Here is a 25,868-nt window from a genome sequence, read left to right as displayed (position 1 = left end):
GAATTAGAATAAGACATGTTATAATTTAGTCCCCTTCATTCCTGAGAATTTGAACATAGATGGAATAGGTCAGAGTAACTCTGTGACAATAGGACCTCCCTTCTGTAACTTTGGCAGAAGCTCAAACATACAAATGTACAAAATAGTCATGGCTTTGCTGAACCACCCTGTCACTCCTGGTAGGCCTTTTGAGTTTATTCTGGAAGACCATGTAATAGCCAAGAGGACCTCATTGGAAGTGGCCTAAAGATTTGTGTTCAATCACATATTTCATAGAAAATAAAGATTCTTTACAAATCAAGAGAGATTAAGAATTTGAAAGAGAAAAATCTCTTTGTGACATGCTTTTGTAAATAAAATGCATGGAGAAGATGCCATAGCTACTGCCTCCATTGGAAGACAAATTATTCAAAACATGAAACAGGAGGAGGACAAACAATAACTCCATGTCTTACTGAACCCATCACTGATCATATACGGCTATGTTAAGTACTTCCCCGTTCCCCTGTTTAATCTGCCACACATGTAGCAGCTGTGAAAACCTTTATCTACTGAAAGCCAAAGAAGTATAATGACTTCTCTTTCCGCAGAAGGACACAATACTAGACTCTTAAGAACAGAGTTGCATTCAAGGCCCAAAGTATTTTTGTACTACATGGTTTTACAGTTTCAACATTTTTAAGAGTAGCAACCATCACTATATTCACAAAGCTGTATGTATACATATTCACAGCAACATTTCATATACATGCTTTTAGAATCTAGAAGGCTGTTTTTCCAGTATCTCACTAATATATTAGTTAACACTGTACAGCTTAGCCACATGTCTAAAATATGACTTTCTCAAATTAAATGCCAAAAAGGTATGAAAATGAGTATATTTATTACAGCACATAGCTGCCTTAAGGTTAATACGCTTTACAGTCTCTGGGACATACAAGTTGCTCATCTAAGTCAGCAGAGTCTTTAAATGGTAAAGTCTATGAATTAGACAGTTTTTTCAAGAGGGAGTTAGTATATGCACTAGGAAACAAGCAGTAACAACCATATTAAGGATGTAATTTGATACATTTAGTGCAACTGAATCCATTAGGAATTAGGATATTTTGAAACTTTCTGATAACAAATTTGCCCCCTTATCAATCACATCTTAGATCAAAACAACATACTTGAGAGTGGAACTACAAATACTGTGCTGAATGAGTATTACTATAAATTACGTTATATTTCACAGCACGTCTGGAAGGTCTATGCCAACCTGGTCCCACCCATTTCAACAAATCACAGTTGCTCTAGAGTTCTACAGAATATAAAGCAACCTATGAATCAAGCTGTACACTCTTGAGAAATGTTCCCCTTTTTAAGTCCCTCCCTAAATTACCCCTAACCACCAGGAGCAGATTTAAGGAAAGAAGGAATCAATTCCACTAGCAGACAAACACAACTGAAAAAAAAAAACTGAAGAGTGAAACCCTCTTGTTTTAAAAGTTTAATGTGTTAATTGGTTCCTATTATTTGTATTTACTTTCTTTGCAAAATCAGATGGTAATCAGAGCAGTGATTTTTAAAAAAAAAAAAAAAGCTTTTGGAGAAAAAATAAGTGAAATGGTACTTTGTATGAGGGCTCTGCACCCTTTGAAAATTATTCAGACGAAACAGTTCAGACCTCACGCAAGGACAGAGCTTCTCAGCTATTCATTAAAGTAGGCTTCTGTGTGAAAAGGTGCAGTTTTAAGGAGTTGCCACAAATGCATCTCTTAAGGCAGCCATACCTTCCTTTCCTCCAGGGAAACCTGAAAAGTCAACTTTAAAGAACAGCAAAAGAGGTCCTGTGCTGATGCACAGCCTAAATTGCTTCTTCCAAATCATTTTCCAAAATGTTCACAGCTCTCTTCCATGCTCTCTCAACTGGGGTGGTACTATTTGCTTTTTGCAGTTTTGCTGGATAAGAAATTTCCTTGAAACGGAATCTGTAAGTAGTCATTAGTTTCCCACTTCACCCCCATCGAAATTCAGTGCAATTATTATTCCCCCTTTATCAAATAAGTAATCAGGAATCACACAGTTGTATCACAGTGCTAAATTTCAATATAAGGATGTATGCAGTTTAAACAAATATTTAATATTTCTTCTAGGTTTGTCAAATATATGCAAAAGATGCAATTTTAGGGTAGGGGTCATCATTAACTCCACCTTTGGGGAGGAGGATAAATCAATTACATCTCTGAATGCTGCAAAACTTAAAGTCTATGTTAGTATAGCTTCTAAATTGGAAATTCTATTAAGGAAAGCCATACAACCACATCTACAAATTAACCATACCAGAACTCTCATTTTACAAGAGGATCTGCAGAAGTAGAATTTGAAAGGTCATTGCTTATTTTTGCAGATTCTTCTGTAAGACAAAAAGAGCCAATTTCAACAATTTTATATTCTCAGCACTGATTGAAAAACAAAGGATGTTTAGACACATTTTTAAAATTCATGCAATTAGTTATTAAACATAATTTCCAATGGACAGTTGTTTGTGAGGGACTTTTACATGGGGGAGAATCAAAAAGAATTTGTCCCTGAATATCAGAAGTAGAAAGGAAAGAGTGAAATGCCAAGGAAAAAAAATGGGTACCATTTATCTAAAGAGCAACAAACATCCTAGCCAATATGTGTAAGTTACCTCATCAATGCAAAAACATGCCACACTCAAAAACTATTCTGTGAACAGACCATCCTCACAATCTGGAATTCCTGTATTTCATTTTCTGTTAAGCCCAGAGTTTGTTATTCTCCCTTCTAAACACAGATTATATAATTTCCCAAAGAGCATTCCATCTATCTGATGGAGTGGACTGTAGCCCATAAGAACTTAGGATATAATGAATGCGTTATCTTTAAAGTGCTACAGGCCTTTATTGTATTTAGGATTAATAGCCTATTATTTCATTACATTTTCCAGCATCACTGTTCAATCTGCTCAGTGAAGAGCCAGAACACGAATGGGCTATTGCATATTGTGAATCATTCCGCTACTCTGAATTTCTCCCTTATGCTCTAAATCGATGATAATAAAATTCAGGCTTGTAGAAATTGAATGCTGTTCTTTTTTAAAACTAATAATATTCCCCCATAGCTTTGTAGCTTATAGCATATAGGAACCGAGAATAATTTGCATTCAGTGCCAGACTTCCCCAGAGAGCAGAATGTTTTCTACTAACCTTCACTGTCTTTTTTATCTTGGTTTTCTTCTGCTGCAGTTTTATCTGCTCTAAAAAAGATCCTTGCACTGCTGAGTGAGAAATAAAGCAGTTCAAATTCCTATGAAAAATGAAAAAAAAATGTGTAAGTTTTAACATGCCACACAATCACAGAATCTCCAAGTTGTTTAAGGTCCTTGAACATATGCAACTCCCATAAATACTGTGTATAATGTATACCTGAATAATCAATATCATCTTTTATATCTTATCGACCTAATATAGTGAAGAATATTATTCAAAGCAAACAATTCAGTATATTTTCCTTCATTTTACAGTTGATGCCTTGCTTACAATTTACTTATTTCTGGATTACCTGTGCTCCTGTGGACGTTTCCTTGTACAAGAATTTGAAATAAACAGCAAAAAGCTAAATAATGACGTCATGAGGGTTTTTATTTTTCAGCCTGCTTGTCGCAGCATTGATTGGGTGATTGGATCAAGGTCGCCCAACTGCTCCTGGGCTTCAGGCAGTTTCTGTGAATTACTAATATTTAATTTTTTTAAAGTTGATTAAATGTTAGTAATGCACCAAAACTACCTTCTAGCAAGAACTTGGGGGCAGTTTTTGAATACTTGAAAATGTTACTTTTTTTTTTCACATCAGAAGCACCTACCAAGGCGCTTTTGTATTGAAAGGATTTGCCAGTGACACCACCGTTGCCCAGGGAACGCCTGAGGGGGCTCCTTTCATGTCCCTGTTATTTTCCCACCAAAGTGGTACCTATTTATCTATTTGCATCTGCATGCTTTCAAACTGCTAGGTTAGCAGGAGCTGGGACAAGTTGACGGGAGCTCACTCCGTGATGTGGCTCGCGCTCTCAGGTTTCAAACTGCCGAGCTGCTAATCTTAATGGTCCTGACTCAGTGTCTTAACCACTGAGCCACCGTGGCCCAGTGGTGTTATTAACTCTGTTATTAGCACTGAATTAACCACGCTTTTAGTGACAGGATCCTATCTTTCAGTTTGCACATGCCTATTTGATGTTTCAGATTCCTCTGAGGCTGTAATTTAACTGTGTCATGTAATAGATAATAAACAATACCTGCAAACAAACTTCCAGTCGCTTATGAGTAAGATTCATAGTCTGCAGCAACTTTTCATCTTGACTAGCTGACTGGACATTCTGCTGTTTTGCTAATGCTCTGATCTCTTTCACATATTTCTCCCGTACTGATTGGAACCAGTGAAGGGAATCAAATTCTTGGTACTGGTCCAAAAGTTTCAGAATGTAAGCCACACCTGCAAGATACGGATATTCCCACCCCAACCCCAATTAAAAAATAAGAACATATATGGCATATTTGCTTTAAATTGGCCTATGTTTATGATGCTTGATTTTGATTTATTTTTATTTTGATCAAGGACCAGCACAACACAAGTAAAGTTACAACTCAAAAAATAAAATTTAAAGTATGAAATAAAATATCAAAAACATTGTAATAAAGGTTACTAGGATAACATAACAGAGTATGTTTATCCTGAAATACCTATAATACCTATAAAATTACCCTTTAAAAAATCCAGATTATAAGTAAATAAGGGTAAGAATAAATTAGAAAAGAATACATTACTATAGAATCTATAACAAGAGTATAAGTGAGACTAAAATGAATGGCTAAAATGCTATTGCTAGATACAATTATAATACAATTAAAATCTATAAATCACCATGATATTAATAGGCTAGCTCAGCTTCCAAAAGCTCTGGTACTAATTTTCCTATTTCTAAAAAATTGAGTTACACAAAACTAAGAAACTGAAGCCCCACAAGGAAAGAGAAATTAACATAGTGAAATAAAACATAGTAAAGTAAATGACATACTAAAAAGAAAAAGGGACATACTAAATTGTACTACACTAAGACAGAGCTTGGGACACCTCACTTGCTGCAGCTGTATGTTCAGTCCCAGCTCAAATGCAGAATCTAGCTGTGCTACCTGTAACCTCCACTTCCTGGCTGCCTAAAAGTGTAGATTACGGGAGCCTATGTTTATGATTATCATCATTATAAGAACCAGCTGTAATGTTCACAATTATACCAAGGTATTTTATCTTACTGTAGTTGCTTTTCCTTGGTACATGTCAATATTGATATTTAAAAGCTAGAGTTGAATAGCTGTCTGCAAAAGGGTCACACCCTGGATATTAAAAAATACAGTAAGAAATCAAATTGACAAATTTCAAAGAACCATTGAAATCTGCACTTTTCTGAGATAAAATAGTTACGGATTAATGATATTATTTATGATTTTATTGAATTTTAAACTGTTTTATTGTGAACCGCCCAGAGTCCCGCGTATGTGGGAGATGGGCGGTGATAAAAATAAAATAAAATAAAATAAAATAAAATAAAATAAAATAAAATACTGAGTTATGGCCTTTTCCATATAACCTAGTAGTGCAAACTATAAAAAGACAAACACAACAGGCACAGAATGACAGATAAGCTTATTGTACTTACCCAACAGGAATAGTAGATAAAGATTATAAACACAGACCAGCTCCTGTGCAATATCCAGTAATATGGGGTTACCTATTTCAAGTGAACCCCACTCTGAAGAATCTCTCCTTCCCTTCCCACAACACCCATGAATGTATGACCATATAGGAATATATGTATCTTACATACTTCTAAAACAGGCAGAATAGATGCTCGTTAAATTCATTGCCTGCAAAATGAGGCAACCCCATTTATATATTAATTGAAATTAACTGATCTCTATCATCAGCATTTTTTTAACCTATCAGCATATAGCCATCATTCCCTCTTTTACACACAAACCACTCTCACTCACCAAAATAGGCATGCGTATACACATTCATGAACCCCTTACTTCTTCAAGCAGAAACAAAGAAGAAGAAAACGGGACAGAAAGGGGATAAGAGGGTGGGATGGCTCTATTGAAAGAGAAAGGAAAGAACTAAGCTGAATCCAGCTGAGGGAAGGTGGGAAAAAAAACTGGAGAGGGATGAAAAGCAAAGAGAAACTGTATTTAGATCTTACAAAATAGGTTAATTTTCATCAAATGAGCAGCAGAGATTAACCTTTCCATCTCTTTGATTTCAGCAAATGTAAGTTGACTTCCCCTCTCCCAATTCACAGATGGTGATTTGGGGAAGAAATGCCATCTTCCTATTGGGTAAATACAGTGATTCTACTCCTATATATTTTTAAATGGTTAGAGGGGGGAAAGAGATCCTTACAGGAACACTGCTCTGCACTTACCCATAGCAAAGCCATCATCAGTGAAAGCTGCACCAACTTTGTTCTTTTTGTTCAGTTTCTCTTTGCAACTGATTGAGTGTTCTATAAAATTGAGTGCCTAAAAACAACAGACCAGAGATTGCATGAGGTTGCCCAAATAATTACCCCAATTTAGTAATTCCAAAACAATAGAACCAAACCCAGAAGCTTAGAGAATACTACGCTGGTTATACCATTTGTACATATTATTTCTGATGGCATCTTGGAGATATTTTTCAAGGCATCCTTAGTTCTGGAAAATGACTTAAGAGGAGCAGAACTGTAATTTTAAATACGTATGTTAGATAAGGTTATGGTCTCAATATCAGAATCAGACTAATAGAAAGTGCAGTTAGGTTTTTGGCCTTGAATATAATATTTATCCAATTATCCAAAACCCTTTCACAAGAAACCTGGCTCTGTAAAGCAGATGCTCTTTCCAGTGAATTGTCTTCTATGTTGGTAAGTTCAGTTATTTGCAAGTAGATGCTTTTTTTACTAAATACTAGCTGTTTCAACACAAGTACATTTTACATCTGTAATCACGTTTTCTATGTTTAAACTGATTGTGGATGTTTTCATTATGATTTTGTACTGTTATCTTTGCGAACCACCAAGAGTCCTTCAGGAAGGGTATAAATGTATTAAGTAAATAAATTATTAAATAATACCACTTTTGTTGTTTAAGAAATCGAGTAACGCAAATACTAACCAGTGGCGGAACAATGATATAAAAATTGCGTAGATGCATGTTCTTTGGACTGCGGAATTCAGGAGCAAAGACATCCACGAGCATCTTGAAGTATTCTGTACCTTCTGCAGAGCTGCGGGTGAGATCGCCGAGTACAGAATCCAGCTGCCTGCAAAGCAGAGACAGAGCAAGTCCAGAGGAAAAACGTTCTGGTCCTACCCTGTGTTGGGATGTGCTATTCCTTTGGCACTAATTACATACAGAAATAAAAGCTACTTGTTTCATGATGATCTTGAGCACCATTTTAAAGAAGTGTTTGAATCACCCTTATTTATTTATTTATCAATCAAATTTATCACCGCCCATCTCCCCCACAAGGAGGGACTCTGGGCGGTTCACAATAAAAACATTCAACCAGAATATAATATACAATAATATACTACAATATCAATGACATAAAAATATAAATATATTAAAATGTAATAAAATCCAGATGGCTAAGATATTCTCTCTATCCACAAGCAAACAGGGCAATTCTATGGAGCTAACCATCCCCAAGAAGAACTGCTCTCTTTCCCACCCCAGGCGTGTTGACAGAGCCAGGTTTTTAATTTTTTTTTCAGAAGTCCAAGAGCGAGGGGACCTGCCTCAACTCCAGGGGGAGAATATTCCAAAGGGCAGGTGATATTGCAGAGAAGGCAAGATGTAAGCAATGCTGGAGAGAGGCCATCTCTTCTAAAGTAGGCAGTGGAGGGTTTTCTTAATTTTTCCACACATATATTTAAACAGTACGTTTAACAACTTTGGGAGGTTTTATTTAAAGAGTAATATGGAAGGATGGAGAGATAAAATCTCCCACGGAGCTTTGTCAAAGGACAAATCAAAACAATTTGGAGATCTAGAAACGGGATAGTGGTCAAAGTCAAATGGTTGAGAGTATCGTATGCACTATTTTGAGCTTCTGGAGGAAAGGTAGGCTATAAAATTAATGAAACAATTAAAAATATCAATAATGTGTATCCTGAGCAGTCTGAACTTCAGTGAACTTTGCCTGGAATTTTAGCAGTGAGAAAATAAATGGATAACCCTGTAATAAACAGAAGAATATGAGAAGCACCCCACTATATCAGATCAAGGCTTTTTCTGGTCCAATAACATGTTGCCATTGTTGCTAAACTGATGCCTTTAAGAAGCTGCAAACAAGACAAAAATATCTCCACAGATGCTTCTGAACTGGTTCCCACAGAATTCTGTAACAAATAGCTATGAATGGAGATCATCATTTTATTTTATTGAATGTATTTTGAAGAGCAGTGCAAGAAATAGTAAAATACTTTTTATACTTGCATTAAAATTACCTAGCTGCTTTTTGTGCTTCTTCTGACAGACCTTCTTCTTTCACAAGTTCTTCAAAGTTGACAATATCTTCAAGGTCAGGAACAAATCTACAAGTTTTATGTTAGGTTTTCATATAATTGGAGATTATAATATATATGTGTAAATGAACATAAATTTTCTGTTCTTACATGCTATATTTCTATTCCCACCTTATCACAAGGTACTTCATATTTTATTAGCAAATAACATTGCTTTGCTCCCTAAAAAGTAGTTTTTGTAATCAACAAGGCGGCATATTTCTAGCCAACACATTTTCACACTTGCAGGTATCATTTGCAGAAGTGTTGTGGCATCTATATTTACCATCACTAATGCTCTTTCACATCCTGTGCTCATTATATTATTTACACTTTTATACTGACACCTACCCATACGTGCTATCAGGTTACTATTATATTTTTACAAATATGAACTGTCAAATTAATGAAAATTTAATATGAGTATGCAATTTTAAATGTACTAAACAGGTGTATGATATATTCAAACACAAGAAAAACAACCCTTATACTGACATGATGCATTCTTGCATCCAACTATGCATCCAAAGGAGCACTGCAATATATGTTAACCACGAAGAGAAAAATTAAAGCAGGAAGATCTGCAAATGATTTATAGCAACATGGACAGACTAGCTAAAAAGTATTGGTGCATACCTAATTGCACTGCTACAGCAGTGAAGTCCACCAGATCTTATCATTCGTACATAGCCCATTGCGTTCCCTTTAAACAAAGACATGTAATATCTGAATTTGTATTACAGAGACAAATACAACCAATTAGAATACTAGCAGATTATTTTATCATTTGTTAAATGAACATGCTAGGCATATCTAGTAGAAATGACTCCCTTCAGCACAATTAAATAGTATTAATGTCTAATTCAAAAGAAAATTACCCCATGCTGGTCCAATGTTTGGACAGAAATTCCCTTAATTCCTGAACGTTACTCATGCTGGGGAAATTTATAATAATCTACAGTAGCTAGGGGGTAGCAGGTTGTCTATCCCAGTCCAAGCAGACATCATAAATTATAACATACATGGGCAGCTGTATGCTGTGCAAAGCCTAGGATATTAGAAAGCCACATCTGCCTATTTTTCCATCATCTGCTTAGAAATGTAAGAGCACAATCTTACTATCAAGGGACTGGAGGGGAAAACAGGTTTGATATATTTATCACAGGGATCCCTGTAGGCCAGAGATATCAGCATGATTGTACAGACAGTTCTGTTGATGCTGGCAGATTCCCTGCCACGTCTAACTTCTTACGGTACATCAGTGTTTCTCAGCCTAAGCAACTTTAAGATGTGTGGACTTCAACTCCCAGAATTCCCAAGCCAGCCATATACCCACAAATATTTATTTGTAGCTGGCATGTTGCAAAGTAAAGGGCCAGCCTCCAGCATTCTCCTTTCCAAATAGTCCCCATAAGTTTGCTTGGAAAATAAAAATATGGGGCAACTGCAGCCCAGTGCTTTGTCTGAAAATATGCCCATCTGCCCTGGCAGATAGTAAGGAGGTATTGCATGGAGAAGAGATGGACTAAAAGTGACAAGAAGCATCTTGAAAATCAGTATTTTGTAACTAATTATGTCCCCATACAATATTTTTGTGAGCTTCTAGAAACCTATTTGATGAATACGCAGAACAGGTAGGTTCCCCCAAACTCCAAACTGGCCCACCAGCCCCCAATGGCCAGGAACACCTGGAGTATGATGTAAGGTTCTGCTCTGCATCAGACCAGTTGCGATCAACTACACCTAGAGTAGTCATTCTGATTATGGCCAACACATCTCAATATAATATTTACAATTTATTTTCATACCTATCTGGCTTATTAGTTGCCTGAATTGGTCAAGGTAACTTTGTCCATCTGGTGTAATCCCAAGTTTTCTGATCCCCCGATTGAATTTCTCTGCTCTCTCAAATGGGTACTAGAAAAGTTTTGATAATATACCACAAACAAGGATTGATTATGAAATACTGATATCGGGCCCATTTGGATTTCCCACATATCAATGCCCTTTTGTTCTACTTTACTAATTTCTGTAGTCCTATAAAAAGGAGAGATGTATACTTTTATAATGAAGATTAGTTAAATCTTGTAACAACTGTAATTTTTTTAGAAAACTTTACTGCAAATGTCACTATTTTTTTAGAATATAGAACGATTGTTACTTTGTTATTCAGGAATAGTGTTACTGACCAATGCTTTCAGAAGCCATTTTAATGCAGACCCCCTAAACAGTTACAGCAAAAATAATTAACTTGGGAGACAAAGATCAGATTTAAAATACATAATTGAATTTTCACTTCTTAAATGCAATTTTGACAAACTTCTATATTCTGAATGGAACAACATATCTGAAACCCTGTTTTTTAGCTCCCAACGTACTTATTTCATATGAATCTGCCTATATAGAAATGAGTTGAAATTTTGTAATATAAGTTTATTCACTGTACTTTTATATTATCCCCAATAATAGGAATACTGGTAGTCTTCGGTTAACAACTTTGCTGGCTTCGAGCAAGCAAAGTCAACGGAGAAGCCGGCAGGAAGTTGCAAGTCCTGGATGGCTCGCAAGCAGGCTAGTGGGTGGGTAAGCGGCTGCTGTGGCGTGGCACAAGCGTGGCTGTGCAGGGGGTGGCTGCTGCCGAGGGCAGGAGGGTGCGCAGGTGGTTAGTGCAGGTAGCCGGGCTCCTCAGGAGAAAAAACAACAGGAACGGGAACGACTTATAAGACTGACTTGCGACTTTCCCTGCCAGCTTCCCCGTTGACTTTGCTTGTGGGAAGCGTTTTCCCCAAGACTCATGAATCTATATAGGCTTGTAACATACCTTGTGATCATTTTGATCCTTAATTTCCCTAAAGAATCGTATATCTTTGATCAATCTGGATTTGATGTGCTCATCATACATAAATTGGCTAAAGATGTAAAATTTCTTTCTCAGAAACTGGTATGTGAAATTTACCTGAAAAAATATAAAACAAACACAATTTTTAAAAAATCCTATCACTATTGCCTTATTTCACCCTCTCACCCCCATCTCCAGGTATCTGCTTACTGAATAGTGGAATAAAAATACATGTAATATCAAAACATTCTCATAAGGTATTATTAAATGTGAAGTCATGTTAACACTCAAACATGGTCACTAATTCTGCATGCTGCACTGTAGCATCAGCATGTATACACTGCATGGCATGGGAAGATGACATCATTAATCCCTATGCCTTTCCTGATGCAACGTGTGCATAACTACACAAAAGCAGTGTCCTCACTGCAGTAATAATATATGAATGGGTCCCAAGACTCAAGAAATATGTAAACTTTGTTTACAATTCCACAGTTCTCCAGAAATGAAATTGCTTTGCTACTCGGAGCTATTTAGATCCAAAATTATTTGTGAACAGCAAACTGCAAAAATCACCCTTATTTGGGATTAACAGTCCCATGACAAAGAGAAGAGGATTTTAACCAGCACCGTAAAAGTTGTACTTGAAGAAACAAGCAACCTGCTCCTGCTGATGCGTTAGGTTCTCCTGTTAAAGCTTCCAAACTGGTAGGCGACACATCAGTAGTTGTAAGCTAGTGTAATAGCTTAGACTTAAGGTACATTGATGGGGGGAAAGCAGATATTTCAGCTCATTTGTCCTGATTCTACTAACTGGAATCCTTTTAACTAAAGATACCAAGGATACAGTAACTGCCCTGAATGTCCTCTGGGCATAAAACCAATTGAAGTAATAGTAACAGTAATAAATGAGTTGGGGGAAGTGCAACTACCTTATGCCACAGCAGCAGTTCTGATCCCTTAAAACTTGCCAACCATAATTACTTGAATTAGCTCATGTGCATTCTCACATCTCAAAAACAGCATGTAAAAGCTTACTGCTGTCTACAGTTGATACACTGTGATTTGTTGTATGCATCTACATGCATCTTCCTCTAGGAATGGCTACCTTTACTCTCTGCGTTGGTAGTGAACGATACTAGTGAATTATCCAGCAGAGATCTATTTGGAGGAGGCAAGAACCAGAAAACTAAAGGGGTCCCTAAAAAAAGCATAAAAATAAGGCAAATTTATGCCATGAACTTAAAAGTTACCCCGACCGCTATGCTCAGATGTATCTTCATGACTTATTTCAAAAGGAGTAATTTTAATATTATGATTTAAACTTGCTCTTCGTTTGTAATACACGCTTAGGAAAGAGATCAATAAATGCTAAATCATATCACAATACTTACTGTTGTGTTCATGATTCCTGTGCCATGTGTTCGAATTGAATTAGCAATGTGTCTTATATTTATGGTGTTCAAATGTTTGTTATTGCTGATTCTTTCAATGAAGATCTGCAATTACATAGTTGTTATATAAATTTAATAGTCATAGAAAGGAAATCAGTTAATAACTGGGGTTTTAAGTGTTCATCTTCCTCTTACCTGATTATTGAGATTGTACAGGTATCGGGATACAAAGACATGAATATTTCTCATAATTTCCAGAACATCCAAGCCCTAAAACAATAAGAGGCAATTTAAAAAACCAAATAATTAAAGTTTTCTGAGAGACATATTCATCCATCCATCCAATCAGATCAAATAGGATCAACTCCTTCCATATCTGGTCTACCAATGGGCCTTTGGCAATGGGCATTTTTGACAGCTTCCCCCATTCTTTGGAATTCTCTCCCCATGGAGATCTGGCCTGCTCCCTCTTTAGTTTCAGAAGAGCAACTGAGACCTGTTTGTTTCATCTAGTACAGAAGGGATGCATGTTGTGATTGAAGCTTGGAATTTGGCAGGCACATAACTTGGTATGTTTTCTGTTTCTTACTTTGATGTTGTCAATTTTGGGATTAGGAGGCATACAAATAAAGAATGTTTAACATTTAAGTACAGTAAATAAATTTAAGTGTGGAAGGAAGGCTCATTTCAGGCTAGAAACTTTATTCACTTATTTTGGTACTGATATTTAATTACATCCTTGAAGAAAATTGCATAAACAATCATCATAAGAATACACCTCCAAAATAATCAAAACACAACATATCCAAAAGCCCATGCAACTCTATTACACATCTGTAGCATGTAAACTCAGAGCAACGTATTTATTTTCATACTGGGGAAGACTCAGCAAGAGGAAATCTTATTTAACTGCTTGTTCCCCAATACTTAGTGGAGAAGTAGGGACAATCTGTATAATCTTATTTGTTTACTAAAGCCACTGGATTCTGGTACCTCAAAAATACTCAAACAATTATTAATTACTGAACACCAGTGAATGCCATAAACTTCTGAATAACTTTTTAAAAATACAGAAAGATTTGTGTGTACATGACATACCTGTTCTAAAGTCTGACTAGGAAGATGTGCTTCTGCCATAGTTAAACCATAGCGCTGTGTTGCTAAATTTCTCATTTCACTGTATGTGGCCCAGTCATGCAGAGCTACTGTAGTTAGATTGTAAAAAGTCTTGTCTAGGTAATGAGTCACATGAGCTGTAAAAAAGAGGGAAAAAGGTAACTTTGCACAATCAATAACTGAAGAACCTACTTATTCCAGATATCCCATTTCAGCATTAAATAAAGGAGGACATGCATCTTAAAAGTAACTCCCCAAGCTACAATTAGCATAAACGTTGAGAAACTGAAAACAAAACAAACAGATGAGTCTTAGAACTATAACAATCAATAACAATCAAATGCCTACCTTTGATATCTATGAACCGATTAAAAAAGCGAATTGGGTTTAAAGAGAAGAAGTGAGCAAGATCCTTCATTCCAACTCTGAATGGATTTCGGTCATCTAGTTTTAAGTGCGTGTGCACTGACAGGCGCAAATCCTTTTCAATTTCTTTGCATAATTTGTCTAGAAGGTGCTGCTCAAAACAAAAATGTTAATAAATATTATCTTCAGAGGATGGTATACCTTTATCTTCACAACACATTTGTTAATGGATAAGAGTTCTACAAAACAACCCAAGATTGCCCCTTTGACAGGGAACCACAACGAACTGGAAGAGGAAATAAGCCCTTGGCTCTGGCAGTATCTGAATTACTTTAGTAAGAGATAGCAGTCCCCATAGCAAAGAGACAGGGTAGAGATGCAAAATGAATTTGCCTTATACCAAAGATCTAATTTATTCTGTGAAGTTTTTTGACCTGAAAAAGCACAATGTATTTCAGCAACAACAATAAATACTGATTAGTCATCTGACCCTATCAAAAAACTTAAAACCAATACAGACAAAACAGTAGGACATATTCTGAATAAATCACCATCCCTGTAGTCAACCCCAATCCATTCTAGGAAGTCTATCCTCTTCCAAATGGCCTTTGATATAAAAATTGCAGTCTTGCTAGTGATATGCAGGCTCATTCCCTGCAAGAAGTAAGACAGTTTCTCCTGGGTGTCCCAATACCTTTTAGTTTTTAAATAAGGATCTAAGTCATAAATATATTAAATAAAGCAAATACTGTAAATATCTATGATACAACATTCTCTGCCGTGTTCCTTACAGCCTCATTATTGGTCACTGACAAATAACTGTCAGCCATCTATGAATATTTTATTTAAACTGTAAGAATAAACTATATGCATTAATTGTCTATCACAAGTTCCATTCTAAGAGCCAGAGGGGGAGGAGGTAGAGGATAGACAACAGAAAAGAAGAGAATAGTTTGTATGTATGCTTTCATTCACAGGAGACTGGAATGCTAAGGTGGGCAGTCAAATGACACCTCGAATTACAGGTAAGTATGGCCTGGGAGAACAAAACGAAGCAGGACACAGGCTGATAGAATTTTGCCAAGACAATTCACTCTGCATAACAAACACTCTCTTCCAACAACCTAAGAGACGGCTTTATACATGGACTTCACCAGATGGACAACACCGAAATCAGATTGATTACATCCTTTGCAGCCAAAGGTGGCGGACATCTGTACAGTCGGTAAAAACAAGGCCTGGAGCTGACTGTAGTTCAGATCACGAACTTCTTCTTGCACAATTTAGGATCAGACTAAAGAGATTAGGGAAGACCCACAGATCAGCTAGATATGAGTTCACTAATATTCCTAAGGAATATGCAGTGGAGGTGAAGAATCGATTTAAGGGACTGGACTTAGTAGATAGGGTCCCGGAAGAACTCTGGACAGAAGTTGGCAGCATTGTTCAGGAGGCGGCAACAAAATACATCCCAAAGAAAGAGAAAAGCAAGAAGGCAAAATGGCTGTCTGCTGAGACACTAGAAGTAGCCCAAGAAAGAAGGAAAGCAAAAGGCAACAGTGATAGGGGGAGATATGCCCAATTAAATGCAAAATTCCAGAGGTTAGCCAGAAGAGATAAGGAATTATTTTTAAACAAGCAATGCGCGGAAGTGGAAGAAGACAATAGAATAGGAAGGACAAGAGACCTCTTCCAGAAAATTAGAAACATTGGAGGTAAATTCCAGGCCAAAATGGGTATGATCAAAAACAAAGATGGCAAGGACCTAACAGAAGAAGAAGAGATCAAGAAAAGGTGGCAAGAATATACAGAAGACCTGTATAGGAAGGATAACAATATCGGGGATAGCTTTGACAGTGTGGTCGGTGAGCTAGAGCCAGACATCCTGAAGAGTGAGGTTGAGTGGGCCTTAAGAAGCATTGCTAATAACAAGGCAACAGGAGACGACGGCATCCCAGCTGAACTGTTCAAAATCTTGCAAGATGATGCTGTCAAGGTAATGCATGCTATATGCCAGCAAATTTGGAAAACACAAGAATGGCCATCAGACTGGAAAAAATCAACTTATATCCCCATACCAAAAAAGGGAAACACTAAAGAATGTTCAAACTATCGAACAGTGGCACTCATTTCACATGCCAGTAAGGTAATGCTCAAGATCCTGCAAGGTAGACTTCAGCAATTCATGGAGCGAGAATTGCCAGATGTACAAGCTGGGTTTAGAAAAGGCAGAGGAACTAGAGACCAAATTGCCAATATCCGCTGGATAATGGAAAAAGCCAGGGAGTTTCAGAAAAACATCTATTTCTGTTTTATTGACTATTCTAAAGCCTTTGACTGTGTGGACCATAACAAATTGTGGCAAGTTCTTAGTGGTATGGGGATACCAAGTCATCTTGTCTGCCTCCTGAAGAATCTGTATAACGACCAAGTAGCAACAGTAAGAACAGACCACGGAACAACGGACTGGTTTAAGATTGGGAAAGGAGTACGGCAGGGCTGTATACTCTCACCCTACCTATTCAACTTGTATGCAGAACACATCATGCGACAAGCTGGCCTTGAGGAATCCAAGGCTGGAGTTCAAATCTCTGGAAGAAACATTAACAATCTCAGATATGCAGATGATACCACTTTGATGGCTGAAAGTGAAGAGGAACTGAGGAGCCTTATGATGAAGGTGAAAGAAGAAAGTGCAAAAGCTGGCTTGCAGCTAAACCTCAAAAAAACCAAGATTATGGCAACCAGCTTGATTGATAACTGGCAAATAGAGGGAGAAAATGTAGAAGCAGTGAAAGACTTTGTATTCCTAGGTGCAAAGATTACTGCAGATGCTGACTGCAGTCAGGAAATCAGAAGACGCTTAATCCTTGGAAGAAGAGCAATGACAAATCTCGATAAAATAGTGAAGAGCAGAGACATCACACTGACAACAAAGGCCCGCATAGTTAAAGCAATGGTGTTCCCTGTAGTAACATATGGCTGCGAGAGCTGGACCATAAGGAAGGCTGAGCGAAGGAAGATCGATGCTTTTGAACTGTGGTGTTGGAGGAAAATTCTGAGAGTGCCTTGGACTGCAAGAAGATCCAACCAGTCCATCCTCCAGGAAATAAAGCCAGACTGCTCACTTGAGGGAATGATATTAAAGGCCAAACTGAAATACTTTGGCCACATAATGAGAAGACAGGACACCCTGGAGAAGATGCTGATGCTAGGGAGAGTGGAAGGCAAAAGGAAGAGGGGCCGACCAAGGGCAAGATGGATGGATGATATTCTAGAGGTGACGGACTCGTCCCTGGGGGAGCTGGGGGTGTTGACGACCGACAGGAAGCTCTGGCGTGGGCTGGTCCATGAAGTCACGAAGAGTCGGAAGCGACTAAACGAATAAACAACAAATGCTTTCATTAAAAGATGGATATAGCTACAACTCAGTAATCTTTTCTTTAAATGAAAACAATAATGAGACATGGATAAAGAACCAAAACATGTTTTTATTTAATGTCCAGCAATTGAGAAGCAATTTTTATTAACTTTAACAACTTGAAATTATCTGTACATATTGAGGTTGATCATCATTTGAGATATTAAAAATATATTAAATATTAGAAGTGAGAGATATTAGATATAATACAGTGTTTTGAAAATTTGGTCTAGAATAAAAATAAATGATCATAAATAAGTTTATGACTGAGCAGCCTTCAATAAGCAATCGGCCAGGTCACAGTATTACTGCAAACAAATGTGAGACTATTTACATAATATGCAAATGTGGAATCTATTCATATCCTATCGACTCTCCAATCTTTTGTCATTCCAATGTCCAAGATGGGCCACTTTCTGACTTATTAAGTAGTGAGATACTTTTGTTCTGTATTGCATGAACTCCACAAAACATAGAACCACACACTTCTAATACTTATCCATATATTTAATACTTTAATTCTAATACAGTAAGATGTTTTGCTACAGGTCTACAATAAATTACATGTTAATTATAATTCCCTAGTTTATTTATAACTACAGTTACTAGACCAATATATATTTAACTTTATGCAGACTCATGTTAATCCTTAATAGATTTTAATACATATTCTTTATATAGCTGTAATTCAGACTGAGTACAATACATGCACTCTCACCTTATTGAAAACATCCATGATTTCTTTGTCATAGCTTTCTAGGAGTATTTCATAGGATTCCAAATGCCTTGAGTGCATCATAGCCGGTACACAATCCCGCAATGCTCTAAACATATACTGAATAAAAAATCCAATTTAATGAAGAATTCAGACAACCATAAATATTCATAGATCAATAGATACTAAAAAGTAAACACAAATCATTCAAAATCAGGATCTTAAATGATGGCCCCTTAAAACTGCATTTTGAGGGTTTAGAATTAGGAGAATGAGTCTCTAAAATCTTAGTCTTGCACGCTCCATGTTTCTCCCTGGTGTGGCTGCAAAAGATCTGAAAAATTCTACTTTCTTTTAATTTAAGCACACTTTAGTCTGATAAACTACAAACCTGTTAATAAATTATAAATTTGTTAATGTTAACTACAGTCAATTAAAATAATATTGTATTTTAACTATGGCTTGTTTCTACCAACCATAATTAAAATTAGTAATTGTTTATCTAAATTTATGTTATATACACTAGGGTTTATAAAAATGGAGTGAAAGTTATTGAATATTTGGTGACAGCTTTGCATGAGAGGATGAAGCATGTAAATCCAAAATTCATGTAATTCAAAATCCTAAACATTATCCAAGTACCCATAAAGAACTGACTTCCAACAATCTATTCTCCTCAATCCATCATCTAAGCTATGATTCAAAAAATAAACCTAAGGCTTGCTTGTTCTCCTTTTTCCTCTTTTAGTTTTTCACTTTAGAACAAACTACATTTCACATTAGTATATTTAAAACTTGTGGAATGGACTTGTTCTTTGTTGTTGTTTATTCGTTTAGTCGCTTCCGACTCTTCGTGACTTCATGGACCAGCCCACGCCAGAGCTTCCTGTCGGTCGTCAACACCCCCAGCTCCCCCAGGGACGAGTCCGTCACCTCTAGAATATCATCCATCCATCTTGCCCTTGGTCGGCCCCTCTTCCTTTTGCCTTCCACTCTCCCTAGCATCAGCATCTTCTCCAGGGTGTCCTGTCTTCTCATGATGTGGCCAAAGTATTTCAGTTTTGCCTTTAATATCATTCCCTCAAGTGAGCAGTCTGGCTTGATTTCCTGGAGGATGGACTGGTTGGATCTTCTTGCAGTCCAAGGCACTCTCAGAATTTTCCTCCAACACCACAGTTCAAAAGCATCGATCTTCCTTCGCTCAGCCTTCCTTATGGTCCAGCTCTCGCAGCCATATGTTACTACAGGGAACACCATTGCTTTAACTATGCGGGCCTTTGTTGTCAGTGTGATGTCTCTGCTCTTAACTATTTTATCGAGATTTGTCATTGCTCTTCTCCCAAGGATTAAGCGTCTTCTGATTTCCTGACTGCAGTCAGCATCTGCAGTAATCTTTGCACCTAGGAATACAAAGTCTTTCACTGCTTCTACATTTTCTCCCTCTATTTGCCAGTTATCAATCAAGCTGGTTGCCATAATCTTGGTTTTTTTGAGGTTTAGCTGCAAGCCAGCTTTTGCACTTTCTTCTTTCACCTTCATCATAAGGCTCCTCAGTTCCTCTTCACTTTCAGCCATCAAAGTGGTATCATCTGCATATCTGAGATTGTTAATGTTTCTTCCAGAGATTTTAACTCCAGCCTTGGATTCCTCAAGACCAGCTTGTCGCATGATGTGTTCTGCATACAAGTTGAATAGGTAGGGTGAGAGTATACAGCCCTGCCGTACTCCTTTCCCAATCTTAAACCAGTCCGTTGTTCCATGGTCTGTTCTTACTGTTGCTACTTGGTTGTTATACAGATTCTTCAGGAGGCATACAAGATGACTTGGTATCCCCATACCACTAAGAACTTGCCACAATTTGTTATGGTCCACACAGTCAAAGGCTTTAGAATAGTCAATAAAACAGAAATAGATGTTTTTCTGAAACTCCCTGGCTTTTTCCATTATCCAGCGGATATTGGCAATTTGGTCTCTAGTTCCTCTGCCTTTTCTAAACCCAGCCTGTACATCTGGCAATTCTCGCTCCATGAACTGCTGAAGTCTACCTTGCAGGATCTTGAGCATTACCTTACTGGCATGTGAAATGAGTGCCACTGTTCGATAGTTTGAACATTCTTTAGTGTTTCCCTTTTTTGGTATGGGGATATAAGTTGATTTTTTCCAATCTGATGGCCATTCTTGTGTTTTCCAAATTTGCTGGCATATAGCATGCATTACCTTGACAGCATCATCTTGCAAGATTTTGAACAGTTCAGCTGGGATGCCGTCGTCTCCTGCTGCCTTGTTATTAGCAATGCTTCTTAAGGCCCACTCAACCTCACTCTTCAGGATGTCTGGCTCTAGCTCACTGACCACACCGTCAAAGCTATCCCCGATATTGTTATCCTTCCTATACAGGTCTTCTGTATATTCTTGCCACCTTTTCTTGATCTCTTCTTCTTCTGTTAGGTCCTTGCCATCTTTGTTTTTGATCATACCCATTTTTGCCTGGAATTTACCTCCAATGTTTCTAATTTTCTGGAAGAGGTCTCTTGTCCTTCCTATTCTATTGTCTTCTTCCACTTCCGTGCATTGCTTGTTTAAAAATAATTCCTTATCTCTTCTGGCTAACCTCTGGAATTTTGCATTTAATTGGGCATATCTCCCCCTATCGCTGTTGCCTTTTGCTTTCCTTCTTTCTTGGGCTACTTCTAGTGTCTCAGCAGACAGCCATTTTGCCTTCTTGGTTTTCTCTTTCTTTGGGATGTATTTTGTTGCCGCCTCCTGAACAATGCTGCCAACTTCTGTCCAGAGTTCTTCCGGGACCCTATCTACTAAGTCCAGTCCCTTAAATCTATTCTTCACCTCCACTGCATATTCCTGAGGAATATTCGTGAGCTCATATCTAGCTGATCTGTGGGTCTTCCCTAATCTCTTTAGTCTGATCCTAAATTGTGCAAGAAGAAGTTCATGGTCTGAACTACAGTCAGCTCCAGGCCTAGTTTTTACCGACTGTACAGATGTCCGCCACCTTTGGCTGCAAAGGATGTAATCAATCTGATTTCGGTGTTGTCCATCTGGTGAAGTCCATGTGTAAAGCCGTCTCTTAGGTTGTTGGAAGAGAGTGTTTGTTATGCAGAGTGAATTGTCTTGGCAAAATTCTATCAGCCTATGTCCTGCTTCGTTTTGTTCTCCCAGGCCATACTTACCTGTAATTCGAGGTGTCATTTGACTGCCCACCTTAGCGTTCCAGTCTCCTGTGATGAAAATAACATCTCTTTTAGGCGTATTGTCCAGTAGGTGCTGCAGATCCTCATAGAACTGCTCTACTTCAGCTTCTTCAGCATTTGTGGTTGGGGCGTATATTTGGATCACTGTGATGTTAGATGGCTTGCCCTGAATTCGAATTGAGATCATTCTGTCGTTTTTGGGGTTGTATCCAAGCACTGCTTTAGCCACTTTACTATTAATTATGAAGGCTACTCCATTTCTTCTGTGGTCCTCTTGTCCACAGTAGTAGATCTGGTGGTCATTTGATGTGAAGTGGCCCATTCCAGTCCATTTCAGTTCACTGACGCCCAGAATGTCTATCTTTAATCTTGACATCTCACCAATAACTACATCCAATTTGCCCTGGCTCATAGATCTTACATTCCAGGTTCCAATGGTGTGTTGATCCTTAGAACATCGGATTCGCCGTTCACCACCAGCACCGTCGGCCGCTAACCGTCCTTTCGGCTTTGAGCTAGCTGCGTCATCACGACTGGGGCTAGTTGAGCTCATCCTCTGTTCCTCCCCAGTAGCATTTTGACCATCTTCCGACCTGGGGGTCTCATCTTCCGATGGTATACCGACATATCTCTGGTTGTACTGATCCATTTAGTTTTCACGGCAAGAATACTGGGGTGGGTTGCCATTACCTTCCCCAGGGATCGCATTTAGTCTGACCTCTCTGTCATGACCTTCCCGTCTTGGGTGGCCCTTCACGGTTTAGCTCATGGCATCATTGAGGTGCTCAAGCTCCAGCACCACGACAAGGTAACGATCCTTTGCGGAGGGACTTGTTCTTACCAAAGTTAATTAACAAATCATAATACTTGAAATGGCATTAGAATTACAATGCCTCTATAATTTTCCTTGCTATTTCAGATTTATGTTTTACTTACATGTAATCTTGCAGCATCCACTGCATTTTCATAGACATCATCCAGATAAATTGGAAATATAGTTCTGTGCCAGTACAAAAAGCAACAGTCACACTGTGCTTGGACTCTAGAATGGAAAAATTAAAGTTACTAAGAAAATAAATATTCACAATTCACACAGAACTAATTTCAAAGAGTTATATATTTAGCTTATAGTACATTTCAGAATCTATCTTCATAATCATTAGAGACAAAACTTGACTTGTAAACTAACATAGGATGGAGGATGCTGACTTTTGTTTTCAAACATAGGATGGAGGATGCTGACTTCTATTTTATATTTTATATATATCAACCCTCTACCACAATCAAGAGATGCCCTATTCTGGGTATCTCAGGATGCAAGATTTTATCATTTATAGCTTTATTTACCGTTCCCTAAGTTCACTGATTAAGGCCAGCTTTTTCATAACTACTTGAAGAGGAAGGAGTTCTTCATCTTTAAATGTTTTCTGAAAGAAAAAAATAAGAGGGGCCAATCAGTCATTAGAGATGCATCAGTGGTTGCTATCAAACTAGTACTTGCATCAGTCATTAACGACATAACCCCCTACTATTACTGCTTATAAATATGTGTAAGAGCAGATAAGGAAGGAACTGTTACACCTACCATTTGTGTGCCCACACTGAGGGCAAGAGAAACTATGAGTCTCCTCTGTTTTGTGCTAGGACCATTGAGCGTGTTTTCAGCCAGCACAAGAGCAGAAAGTACATCAAGGCGTTGTTCACTGTACTTTTTGTCAGAAACTACTCTTTTCTTTGGGGGGGAAGGGGGAGGAGAGAAAACAGCATTTTGGGATTAGTAACTCGGAAAAATCATCAGCCAGTAAAATTTATTACGGAGAGTGACAAATATATTTCCTTTTTAAAACTACAAACTAAACCAGATTTAAAGCCAAAGCAAATTAATCCAATAATTAAAATTGACTTTCTAGCAAGCCAAAGGATCCCTTATTTAGCCTTTTCACACCCAAATCTGAGCATCAATAATGTCAGGGTTTATTGCCACTCTGAAGTTCCTTATAATTTATTCAAATACCAGCTTGTCTAGTTTTCATAACCACTGAGCTCAATTGCAAAATGTAAATACTGATTAGAACTGGTTTCATACCTTGGCTACAGCAATGGCATTAAGGGCCTGATGCTGAAGATGCTGAATTATATGTGTGACCGAATCAGCAACAGTCATACTTCTTCTGTAAAAAGTATATTCTATTGCCTGAAGTTGTTGAAGTTGAAATTTCAGAACACAAAATAAAAAACAAGAGTTAAAAACAAATCCTGCAATGCTTTAAATCCATCAATCAATCAAATCAATTCCCACATTTATTGTTTTCTCTGCATACAAAAGTTGAAATCTTTAACAGCTCTAATTAATATGAAAGAGAATATGTGATTCTTTCAAATCAGTCTAATTTCTAACATAATATGAACATTTGAAAGAATTATCCTTAAGTTTTATTAACAAATTATGAACTATGCTAATATTACAAAGACTATGCCAGATTTTTATATAACTACATATTTTTATGCGGTGTCCCATGAATGGATTAGACACTGTTGACACAAGAGTAATTAGCTAAACATTAGCACAGAACTCTGATTCTAGTGTCATATTTTAACTATCTTTTAGTTATTTTACTGAGATTAAAGAATGCAGCAAAGGTAACACATGCAACCATGGGGATATGTATAATACAGATGGAATCAGACAGGTGAATGCTTTTAAATTGCCATTAACTAGGACTGTGCAATGTTTCACTTACAAAATATTACTTCAGACTGCGAATATAACAGCTGTTTGCAGCTCTTGAAAGCATCTGTAGAGGGTGGCCGTGTGATCCTGTGAAAAGATGCAGCTGCTTTAAAGAGTACAGACAGGTGCTAGATTCATATGCTTGTGCACTCTGAAGCACCATTTTGAAATGGTGTACCATTTTGCATAGCCTACTCTCTGTGTCCAGTTTTGTCCCATCTCATCAATTAGATATGCATCATCTATCCTAAAACATGTTGCTAAAGAACTACTGTTGATATTTGTGACAGTGAGGATATCTGAACACAGCAACTTACTTTGAGTAGTTCCACAAGCCTGCATAATGCTTTAACTGATGTTTTAGTCATTGGCTTCTGCATTGACATGTGCAGATTCATTGTAGTTTTAATTATGTTTCTAAGGCTGTAAGCATAGAGAAACCCCTAGAAAAAAATGAGAAAGAAAAGTGAATCAATTATATCTTCCTTACATCACCATAAATTTAAGCTTCTAAAACTGGCTGCACTTGCCAATACCTTGACTCTTTGTGGGTGAGGTCAATGGCAGTGACTGGCACAATGTCTTGCCATATTCAGTTAGACTCCTTCTGGCCTGTGCACTCTGAAGAAATGAATTCAGACCCCTTTAAACTAAGCATATACACACCTGTATAAAAACATTGCACCTATTACTGAGATCTTCTGCAAACTTATCCATTCTTTGTTCCTTTGACAAAAGAGATTCCATTTTCATCATCCAGGAGCTTACACACACATAATAAGACTGCATCTCTCTAAAAAGAAAATGAATAATAGTTTCTTAATTATTCAGATCCCAAACTAAGTTTTAGAAGGCTAAACACTGATTTGACATGATGTCTGAATTGAGAAACAATGGCTTGTAATCAAGTGCCAAACCTACTAGGACAAAACAGAAATCTGTAGGTAAGAAAAAATAAGTGCTTACTCCCCAAACTTACTTTGTAAGCAACTGAGCCTTTTGCTGTAAAAAACTTTCTCTCTGTAGTTTAATGGCATGAAAACTTTTTCTGTCCAGAAGCTTGGCAACAGCTGGCATCTTCTGAATCAGAAAGTTGTCAGCAAACCAAATGACATTAGCAGTTAGTGTGATAGCTGGCACCTAAAGCATTAGCAGAAAAAATTAGGTAAATGAGAGAAAAAAGATCTTATTAGAGTAGATAATAGATTGTCACAACAAATGTATTCCATGACCTTTAATGAACCATTATTTTGCTACACACATTTTACAAATATAGAAATGTTCTAAGTTTACTTCCACTGTTGAAGTTCCGTTAAGCATTCCAAGATATACAAAAGAAATAGGTCTGATCTCAGCCCATGCTATATAACATCACTTCATTCCTCGATTTCCTTAGCATTTTAAAATCTAGTTTTAAGCCTATATTTGCAGCAGAAACATGGACACAGAAAAGGTAGCAAAGTTTATAAGAT

At 37.4% G+C, this 25,868-nt stretch overlaps 1 protein-coding gene across 1 annotated transcript in view; it reads right to left on the bottom strand.

Moving 5' to 3' along the window:
- Positions 1 to 864: 864 nt before the first annotated feature.
- Positions 865 to 25,868, bottom strand: part of WASHC4 (WASH complex subunit 4) — a 38,783-nt gene continuing 13,779 nt past the window's right edge. The window contains exons 13-33 of the mRNA XM_063308428.1: positions 25,376 to 25,536; positions 25,063 to 25,189; positions 24,714 to 24,839; positions 23,752 to 23,859; positions 23,251 to 23,397; positions 23,013 to 23,092; positions 22,602 to 22,707; positions 18,460 to 18,576; positions 14,303 to 14,471; positions 13,937 to 14,091; positions 13,034 to 13,108; positions 12,839 to 12,943; positions 11,427 to 11,561; positions 10,414 to 10,522; positions 9,242 to 9,308; positions 8,549 to 8,635; positions 7,212 to 7,359; positions 6,482 to 6,578; positions 4,298 to 4,494; positions 3,213 to 3,312; positions 865 to 2,395 (exon numbers count right to left, since the gene is read on the bottom strand). Coding sequence (XP_063164498.1) covers positions 2,331 to 2,395; positions 3,213 to 3,312; positions 4,298 to 4,494; positions 6,482 to 6,578; positions 7,212 to 7,359; positions 8,549 to 8,635; positions 9,242 to 9,308; positions 10,414 to 10,522; positions 11,427 to 11,561; positions 12,839 to 12,943; positions 13,034 to 13,108; positions 13,937 to 14,091; positions 14,303 to 14,471; positions 18,460 to 18,576; positions 22,602 to 22,707; positions 23,013 to 23,092; positions 23,251 to 23,397; positions 23,752 to 23,859; positions 24,714 to 24,839; positions 25,063 to 25,189; positions 25,376 to 25,536 — 2,481 coding nt within the window. The 3' untranslated portion in view covers positions 865 to 2,330. The remainder of the gene's footprint in view (positions 2,396 to 3,212; positions 3,313 to 4,297; positions 4,495 to 6,481; positions 6,579 to 7,211; positions 7,360 to 8,548; positions 8,636 to 9,241; positions 9,309 to 10,413; positions 10,523 to 11,426; positions 11,562 to 12,838; positions 12,944 to 13,033; positions 13,109 to 13,936; positions 14,092 to 14,302; positions 14,472 to 18,459; positions 18,577 to 22,601; positions 22,708 to 23,012; positions 23,093 to 23,250; positions 23,398 to 23,751; positions 23,860 to 24,713; positions 24,840 to 25,062; positions 25,190 to 25,375; positions 25,537 to 25,868) is intronic.

This window comes from Candoia aspera, chromosome 7 (assembly GCF_035149785.1).
Source record: "Candoia aspera isolate rCanAsp1 chromosome 7, rCanAsp1.hap2, whole genome shotgun sequence".
Taxonomy (NCBI): Eukaryota; Metazoa; Chordata; class Lepidosauria; order Squamata; family Boidae; genus Candoia; species Candoia aspera.
This window is presented reverse-complemented; position numbering and strand designations above follow the sequence as displayed.